This window comes from Salvelinus fontinalis, chromosome 4, assembly GCF_029448725.1.
Source record: "Salvelinus fontinalis isolate EN_2023a chromosome 4, ASM2944872v1, whole genome shotgun sequence".
NCBI lineage: Eukaryota > Metazoa > Chordata > Actinopteri > Salmoniformes > Salmonidae > Salvelinus > Salvelinus fontinalis.
Genome location: NC_074668.1, coordinates 71,427,628 through 71,437,581, shown reverse-complemented (window position 1 = coordinate 71,437,581; position 9,954 = coordinate 71,427,628). Strand labels below are relative to the sequence as shown.

Below are 9,954 nucleotides of genomic sequence, written 5' to 3'. Positions count from 1 at the left end.
AAACACAGGCCATCCTGCCCCATCCCTCAATGTGATTGGACAGGCACTTTGTTTACTCCCAGAATACAGCCCATAGACATACAACGGAAACAAAATGGCAGCCATTCACTGGCCCTGAATTTATTATTAGCTAAGCAACTGCATGTTTTATTCTTCTATTGTCAACATGTCATGTTAGCATCTTAGCATAGTATGTGGCAAAATATGTGTACGTTGTCAAGGAGTGCGGTCACGTGTGTTTTGCAAGAAGAGGATCACTGGTTCCAACCCGGTATGGCTACAGGGACAGTAGAGGAAGATATACTGTTAGCACCACACTGACGTCAGTTTCACAAGCCGTTTGAATATTTCATATCCAATACTGTAGTATGTAAAATTCAATCATGTTGTTTTTATGTTTTGGTGTATCCAGTCCAGTGGCTGTGCTCAAATGAATGAGCTGTAGGATGACGCAGAGACTTGTTTAACCTTTAAAGGTTAATGGTCCTTCCCGTGAGGCCGAGCGGTTCTGAAACAGTCCCAGTGCTTGGATCATGAACTCAGAGATCACAGAGCTGCAGAGAGAAACAGTATCTTACACACATCTGACCGGAAAGGGACAAGCCTTTTAAGTCTAATGTTCTGTATAGTGTTTTCCATCTCTTGTTGTATCTGAAAATGTAGACATGTTTACTGTTGCTTAGAATTGGACATTGAATCAATGTGAAAATAGTGGTCCTCCCAGAGATACTGGGATCTTTTGGCCTTTGACTGCTGACCGCTTGGTTTGACCTTTGATTCTTATGAGATGTTTATGTAAGACTCTTGAGCAGGGATGTACCAAAAGAGAATAATATAGGTGAATATATCTGTACGGGAAAAAGAGAAGAACTGTCTCGTTATGGAGATGGTTTGTTTTTATCTGTGATGAGAACAGAAACGGTATACAATAATCTGTGTGCAGTAGGCTGGCTAATCTAACTCAATCCACTTTTAGATTCCTAATCATCTGTAATCTGGGACCAGACAGTCAGGGATCTTTGGTTAAGGGAGACTCCTCCTCGTTGTGAATCAGGACAGAAAAACAATATAGAACTGTATGTGTAGTACATTAATAACAAAAACGATACGTAGTATTGTGTTCATAAACCACTTGGAAACAGTTTCTGTATTCAAACGAATGTTACATTCTCATCTCTCAAATCCCTTTCCCAATTAGCCTTGTTGTTGAACTCTATTTAATTGAGCCAGTGATGGGATAATGGTGACTGCCTTTCAGACCTCAGTAAGGAGCAGGGTTTGGCTGACTAAAAAGATTGAGATTAAATCAACAAGGTCAGTAGGTAGACAGCTGTCACAGATGAAGCAAACCCTGTTTTTCAGTTTCACTTACTGCCTTGTTACCTGCAAATGTAAGATAACATTGTAAATTGTAAAAAAATATATTATAATAAATAAAAAATAATAGATAGGGTAGGAAGAAATGTTTACTGATTTATGTTTAATTAAATATGGTGTAATTGATGTGATCAACATGTTGATAATAGAATATAATTACATTGTGGGAGAATTTTTTTACCTTTCTTTTTACCTTTCCTACCTTTCTTCTCTACTGTCCTTCCCCCTCCTCCTTCCTTTCAGTAGGTATAACAACTACCGGTCTGGGAGCAGTCCTAGGATCAGCCCATTAATCAAGTTTTTATACAGCCCTTTTTTATAGGGTTTAATTATGAACCCTGTGTTTGCTCTGGTGAAAACAAAAAAACTATATCATGCACCCAAATGAAATACCAAGATTTATTCATTGGACAAGAACCCCTCTCAGCTCTACATGCACTCACTCTCCCTCCCTCTCCCTCTAACGCCTCTCTTCCCTGCTCTCTCTCGTTAAACACACGCACAGCACACTCTCTCCTACCTCACACACGGACATTTGGGTGCCGCTGCAGCGTTTCGCTAGCTAGAGTTTTTTTCCAAAGAAAAGAGCCTCTAGGGCGAACAACAGAACAATGTTATGGTCCTGACTAACATTGAATGGATTAGCCATCTATTCCTGAGCACTAATGAGATTAGGGTGTCATTGCAGACATGGGTTGCAGCGGCATGGTACCTTTTGTTGAGCTCCGTGGGGAGTGTTTTCCCTGTCAGTCCTTCAGCGCTGGAAATGGCGTTCTGATGCTGAACAAGGAAGACGCGGTGCAGGCGGCTGCCAGCCAATAGAAATTACATGTTTTCCATAAACTGGTTTGTGGTGTGGATTCCTAGTAGTGGTGGACAACATGAAGTACCAGAAATACATAACGGTGATGCAGATGGCTTTGGGGGTGACTGCCATCAACAGAGACAATTGCATCCCTCCTAAGAGACAGATGTGGTGAGTATGGATTTCACCGTGCGGGGAACCGGGGTGATGCTGAGGAGAGGAGAGGAGGATAGCGTAGTGTATGTACAGTCTACCGTATCAGTCTTACCTAATGACAGCGGAGAGGAAGACAGAGAGAGGAACCACACAGCCATTGTGCTTGTGCTCCGGCTGCACAATTAGCTTTTTAGCTTTGTTGTCAAGGAGAGTGGGAGTCTCTCTGTGTGACATGCTTAGTTAGGGTGAGCAGCAGCTGTTTGCGGAAGTCAGCTCAAGCCTCCCTCTTTGTGCTCAATGTTGCTGTGGTAGTGGGCATGGAGGAAGATTGTATGCTGGTATTTGTTGTATTTGTGTTTTCTGGGCAGGGGGATTGTTAGTCAATGCTGATACATATTTGTATCTGTCATTTATGTATTTTAGGCAATGTCTACTTGGTTTGTAATGCCTACTTGGTTGTATCTGTGCCTACACTGTGTGTTATTTGGGCAGGGTGATAGTATGCCAGTAGTACATGGTTGTAATCTGCCAGTGTGTTTTTTGCCTGTACATGGTTGTGTCTCTCCCAATATGTTTTAATTGGGCGGGGGGGGGGGGGGGGGTGTAATTCCACTACATTCCAGTTGTATCTGTGCCTCTGTTTTTGGAGAACTAGTGGTGGCACATCCCTCTCAGGGGAAGAAATCACACATTTACTGTGATGATCTAGAAAGATCCAGAAATGATTAAAGACCAGGTGAAGCAGAGTAATAAAGGCATTGTTATCTAGACACAATGTGTCAAAATATGTCAGTATACATCAGACTATAATATAATGTCTCTATGTGGACTCGATTTTGTCCTTGTCTTTGTGACATTTCTGATTCTAGTACATTTGCCTTTCACACAGTCCACTTCCTTCTTTCTCATCATGTCATTATTACCCCCTTGTTAGAAATGGTAATACTACCCTGTGAAATCTGAATAATTATTGCTATCATCATTTTTTGATCTCTGCATCTAATTCAAATGAATAGCGTGAAAATATGTAGCATGAAACATGATCTCCTACAGTTATTAGTCATTGTTCAATACTAGTGTAAAACAGGAGTTACTGGTGCACAGTAAGTTATATCACTGGGAGGAGTTCCTGCTGATGGGTGCATCTAATCATCAGAACCCCTGTCACGCTCTCTGTGGTGCGTGTCTACATCTCAGCCTTCCCACCTGTCTGTTGATAACCAGATTGACATATAATCTCATTTACCATCCATCCATTATACAGAACACGATTCGCCCATCCAGATGTGACCACCATACTATATTCCCTTTACCTAATACCTCAGTGGTTTAGTTCAGTTCAACCTATGGAAACATGGAGTGGTTCTGTATTATACTGCAGTAGTCACAGTAAGACCAGGACAAAGCCGTGTCAACAACCTTTGTTTGGCTGTTCTCCTAAACCCTTTTACTTAGTGTCTTAGTAACCACCATATCATGAAATCAAACCCTTACTGCTGCAGGATAAATAAATAAAATCAAAGTAAATAAGTAAATTAATCAGAGTAAATAAGAAAATCAATCATTCTAGTAGGGAATTAATGGAAAGGATTGGTTGGTATTTCTTTCTTCCGCCAGATCGCATGTGCACTGTTTCCTCATCTGTAATCCACACAAATGACATTAAGCATGTGACATAATCCGGCCAAATTCAGTGGTATTAGTCTTCGATGACAAACAAACAGTGGTTTATTGGTTTATTGTATCCGATCTAGCAGAGCTAATTCTGGGGGATGTTTATGAAAACATTCCAATTCTGAGTGTGAAGAAAATTCCAGATCAGCAGTCAAAAATCCTCAGATTGGGAGTGGGAAGAATGTTTTCTATTCTAGAATGTGTTCCTCCTTTCTTTGTGTGAATGCTGTCACTAGTGTTGAGAGAGCAGCAGCAAGCACTGTGGTTCTTTTTTTGACACTGCTCCCTTAAGAGAGGCAGTGCAGTGCGGTGGATCTCAGGGTCATCCCATCCCGTGTTGGGGGGAGGGGGATACCCATTAAAAGGAGATTACGATATTGCCTGACGGACCGATGGACATGTTAGATGCCCCAAGCAGAAGCCAGTTAGCCCCTGCTAGGCTAACTTCTTGTTGTTTTGTATTGAGTCATTGGCCAGAATGGTTGTAATCTCCTCTCAGCTGGTTTATGGCACTAAAGGGAACGGATTAAATTGGGTTTATTGACTTGTGGCTGCCCCCATCCCTACCCCCATCCAGTTCCTTCACCTCATGGGGGGGGGGGGGGGGGGGGGGGCATTTGATTCAGGCATCATTCAAGACGGTTGTAAGTGGGCTTATCATACAAAGCAGGGTGCTCTGGGTGGAGCTAACACTGACCACATAAAAAAGGATAGGAGGATGGCTGTTAATATACACTGAGTGTACAAAACATGAAGAACTCCTGCTCTTTTCATGACATAGACTGACCAGGTGAATCTTGGTGAAATATATGATCCCTTAACGATGTCACTTGTTAAATCCACTTCAATCAGTGTAGATGAAGGAGAGGACACATGTTAAGCATTGAGATAGTTGAGACAAGGATTATGTATGTGTGCCATTCAGAGGGTGAATGGGCAAAACAAAATATTTAAATGCCTTTGAACAGGTTATGGTAGTAGGTGCCAGGCGCACCTGTTTGTGTCAAGAACTGCAACACTGCTGTTTTTTTCACGCTCAACAGTTTCCCGTGTGTATCAAGAATGGTCAACCACCCAAAGGACATCCAGCCAACTTGACACAACTGTAGAAAGCATTGGAGTCAACATGGGCCAGCATCCCTGTGGAATGCTTTTGACACCTTGTAGAGTCCATTCCCCGATTAATTTAATCTGTTCTGAGGGCATAAGGGGGCGGTGTTCCTTATGTTTGGTATACTCAGTGTACACCAGTGGTGGTCAGTGCCGTTTAAGATGAGGGAGGATGATTATTTTTTTATGAGCGTGGTCTTATTTCTATTACAGCATATTGAATGACTGTCATTCATATTCCATTCACCCAGTTCAATGTAACAGCGATAGGTTTAGGCTACATGATACTCAAATTTTCCCTATACCCATCATGAGGTTGCTACAACCTAGCCTATGAATGAAAGTTTACAACGGAGGTGCACACAGGTCGAGAGACCTGACACACATCACAGACATGATTCTGATCTTAATGTCACTGTTTTTTTCACCCCCCACCTTTCTCTCTCTCTCTCTCTGTCATTCATTAATCAGATTAATACATTCACTGAATTTGTGTAGTTGATTCCAAAAAACAGTAGTTTTCCCTTCACACACAGACCAACAGTGCATTAATTCAGCAAGCACTGAGCCCGTGTTCGGGGCCTTCGTGACCTCACGGTAATGTAGCTGCAGTAATTGCTCCTATAAAAGCCTGGCTGGAGGAGCAATGACAACAAGACCTATCAGACATTTATCCCCTCCAGGAAGATACAGACGTGGAGAAGCATGACTGTTAAAATCTGTGAGTCAGTAAGATGCTCCCGGCCAGAATGACTCATGTCTGTCATGAAGACTCGCAGGAGGCTGAGAAGATGGAATCTGTCACCGCGCCACAAACACCGGAGGACATGACAAACTAGCTAACCCCATGTACCTTTCCCATATGAACTTGGTAATGTCCTCTACACTGGGCATTTTATATTTCTCTTTTAGGAACTATATCCAGCTTTCTCAAGTGAATACATCATGAGTCTAGGAAGACAAGGTGACTCAACTACCCTACTTTTTGTTTCTTTCTAGAAAGAAACAGAAGCCTTTTACTGGAGTTGGCTCACACTCAGTGAGATGCCCTGCGGCTCTCACCTTTCAGGTTAGGGTTAAGGAAGGTTTTGTCCTCACTTCAGTGCAGTCCATGGACAGATCCCCCATCACCCAGATGCTGAGCAGATGTTCCTGCCCTACTGTTCATTTATTACTCTTACATTCCGTTTACACACGGTTAGTCAGAACCTAGTGTCAACCTGGACTTGGGTTAATACACTTTACACTCCATTACCAGACATAACTCCAAGCTGTGCTTTTATTGTAAGTGTTTCACCCTCTCTAATAAGGAGGATCTACTGCACGTGGAGACGTGATCAGGAAAGATGAGGGGTGTGGCTGTAGTATGCTGTGTTGATGGTGGGTCTTTATGTGCCTCTCCACAGGGGTCACCCCAGTGTTCGGATGTGACCGTTGGCCTGTCATGTTAGATACATGTCTAAAGGCCTAATCTGTCTATCCATCTGTCTGAGTTGTCTAGCCTACCTAATCAGGGTGGCGAACCCTCCGATCCCACCTGCCTGCCCGCCTTTCTCCTGGTCGCCTCATGCGCTCAGAGTTTAAATAACGCCTGCTGTTTTTTTATTCCCCAATTATATTTTCCAAGGATGTTCACTTGGTTTAATATGCTTTGCTTTGTTTTGGCCCTTTCATTTTTTTTTACGCATCATGACGTTGTTAATCTCAGGGATGCAAATGGGATGCAGCAAAAGGCCTCTCTAGTCATCCCACGCTCCAGGAGGGATGAAGCCTGTAGTGGATGAGTAATGTGTTGTAGTGGTAGAGCTCAGGGGATGTTAGGTCCGGCCAGGCTTAGCCAGGAGAGCCTATAGTAGGCCACGTGCTGACCGTACTGTCCTTCAGTCCCTCTCAGTCCCTCTCAGGCTCACAGGATGAAACATAGGCCTCTTCTGTGCAGTAAGTTTCTGTAATGGCCCAGATACAGTTATTGATGTGTCTGCTGTGTTCTTTCTTTCTCCTCCAACAGAAAAGCCTGAGACAGAGGTATCAGACTCATGCTCTGGCCATTGTTGTCTCGGTTAAGTGCAGGCGATTGTTCTGCAGGGTGCACACTGTGTGAGGAACTGTCATAACTAAATACTTCAGAGGTACTTAAACGTTGTAATGCTGAAGGCCCTAGTCATTTCCATTGGATTTAGACACAATGGCTGTACTGCAAGCTAGCTTTGATCCTAACTCTTGAGCATTTTAAACGTTGAATAGCTTTAAAAAAAAATAAAAAATCCAACAGAACTATTGTTCTTTGATTATGGAGCTGTATGCTGAAGTAAGCTTGTCCTACAAAGGACAACACTTTCTGACACTCCATGCATAGACTCTGAACAGGGAGTTGATAGTTGAATGTTTTATATATAGACCACAGAAAATAGAGAGGCGTTTGTTGCTTTCATGTTTCGGATCTGTGTAGCGACAATCCAGTCTCTTTTGAATGTGTTTGGTAGACAGCTGAGAACAATTTCAACAGTAAAGTCTTTCTCATATGAAGGTCAACGGAAGGTTACATAAGACCTAAGGATATGTTTGATCATCATCACCACAATGATTAAATTAAGTCTACTCATCCCACATCTGAACCATGGAGCTAGTCTGGAGCCAGTAGCTTATAGAGCAGGGGTGTCAAACTCAATCCACGGAAGGCTGAGTGTCTCTGCAAATTCACATAGAAATGTGTGTTATAGATCTGTCATTCTCATTGCACGCAAGTCTAAGAAGCGGTAGACATGTTCTGTGTGCGCTATTTCTATGCTTCCCTTGCTTAAAGCTGCAATATGTTACTTTTTGGGCGAACCGACCAAATTCACATAGAAATGTGAGTTATAGCTATGTCATTGTCATTGAAAGCAAGTCTAAAAAGCGGTAGATCTGTTATGTGTGTGCTATTTCTATGCTTCCCGTTCAATAGTTTAGTTTTTGCATCTTTTGGTTTTGTACACCAGCTCAAAACAGTTGAAAATGCAATATTTTTGTTTATGGAAAATATATTTCACAGCGGTTTAGATGGTACAATGATTCTCTACACTATACTTGCTTGTTTTGTCATGTAAACTGAAATTAAGCTAAACTATTCGAATTCTAGCATCCAGGAAATGGCGGAGCAATTTCTGCATAGTGCATCCTTAAGCACTAGACAACCAGGTAAGAGGAGTTCCTTGCTAATTAGTGACCTTAATTCATCGATCAAGGACAAGGGAGGAGCGAAAACCCGCAGACACTCGGCCCTTCTTGGAATGAGTTTGACACTTGTGCTGTAGGGTGTATGAATCAGTCAGTGTGCTAGATGTGATGCTGTGTTGCTCTGTACCATTCAGCACCACAGCACATTTGTTTTACTTCCTGTGTTCCAAGGTCAAGGACTTATAGCACTGCTGTCAGGTATCACTTTTCACTGACTAACCAGATAGGCCATGTTGATGATGTAAAATAGACATTTAGCTTTTCTAATGTCCACTTACTGCATCATGTCAAATCTAAGCATCCATATTGTTTTTGATAATTAGTTCACCTTGTCGACACTGATCATATTAAAATGTGTATCTGGCATCAAAGACGTATAGGTCGTCATTATTATCACTACTAATGTACCAGTGCTTCCAAAACACCTACTGTCCTATTTGAGTGAATGGACAAGCTGGGTATGACGTGGACCGCATGGTGAGGACAGTGGACTTAAACTGCTGCATTTCAAAACCATTAGCGCTATTGCGGTGATGATATAACTCTATCCATGTCTTTTAAAATGCGTCAATGCTGAATCAGAGATGATCCATAATAGATGTTTAGGGTCGAAAGCTCTGGTATGTCGTAATGTTATGTGTTCACTACCCAGTATAAGCAAACTGGTCTCAAAGCATTCCGTATTATTCTGTACGGAAATCAGAGAGACTACATTTAGTATGATATGTTACAAATTACAATTTGTGTTATATGTTACGAATTTCAAAAATGTATGATATGTTCCAAATTCTAGCTAGGTGGCTAACATTAGCTAGCTGACTAATGTTAGTTAGGCTAGGGGTAAGGGTTAAGTTTAGGAGTTAGGTTAAAGGGTTAGCTAAAAGGGTAAAGACTAGGGTTAGGGGAAGGGTTAGCTCACATGCTAAGTAGAAGCAAAGTATCCAAAAATTAGTAAGTATTGAAAAGTTACTAAAAAGAAGTTGCTAATTTGTCCGTGATGAGATTCTAACTCGCAACCTTTCGGTTGCTAGACGCCCACCAATCCACCCAGACCAACCACCCTACTTTCATCTTTGCCTTAAGTAACCTTCTGTCTTATGTAACCATACCAAACGTAGCACATCATACTAACTTGAGTATCCCGGATTTACTTTTACTATGTTACATCTAGTTTATGAGACCAGGCTGGTATAAGACGTGTGTATCAAGAACCATGCTGAGGTTGTCAGTAAAACGCAGTGATGACCTCTTCAGTCCTCTGCAGTAAGGAAGATTCTCTATTTCTGGACAAATCTTCATGTAATATTCATAAACTTCACCTTTCGCAAGAGTTGCTGCTTACATTTTTCTTTTTTTTCTTTTTTCTTTTCTTAAAGTTTAGGCATTGTTTGTTGTAAGGGTACACAAGGGATAGGACAAACAGTATTTGAGTCTAAGCTGCTCACAATTTTACTGCCTTACTCCACAACAGCATGGAAAGCAGTCCATATTTGCACATGCAGCAAGTTTATTTCTGTTTCATTGGAACGCATAGTTTCCAAAGTATTCACTCTCACAAGGACTCTTCTGTGTGCTTTAGTTTCATGTAGATGGGTTAGTAGAGTGTACCACATAGA

At 41.8% G+C, this 9,954-nt stretch overlaps 1 protein-coding gene across 10 annotated transcripts in view; it reads left to right on the top strand.

Annotated features, from left to right (window-relative positions):
- Positions 1-1,845: 1,845 nt before the first annotated feature.
- The window catches only part of LOC129854315 (tight junction protein ZO-1-like), a 137,950-nt gene continuing 129,841 nt past the window's right edge, over positions 1,846-9,954 (top strand). For 6 of the 10 annotated variants that reach the window (XM_055921227.1, XM_055921222.1, XM_055921226.1 and 3 more), the window contains exon 1: positions 1,847-2,353. In XM_055921227.1, the coding sequence (XP_055777202.1) occupies positions 2,259-2,353 (95 nt within the window). In that variant the 5' untranslated portion in view covers positions 1,847-2,258. Of the gene's footprint in view, positions 2,354-9,954 lie in introns of all 10 variants that reach the window. The other 4 variants (XM_055921223.1, XM_055921221.1, XM_055921219.1 and 1 more) reach the window with 2 other exon arrangements.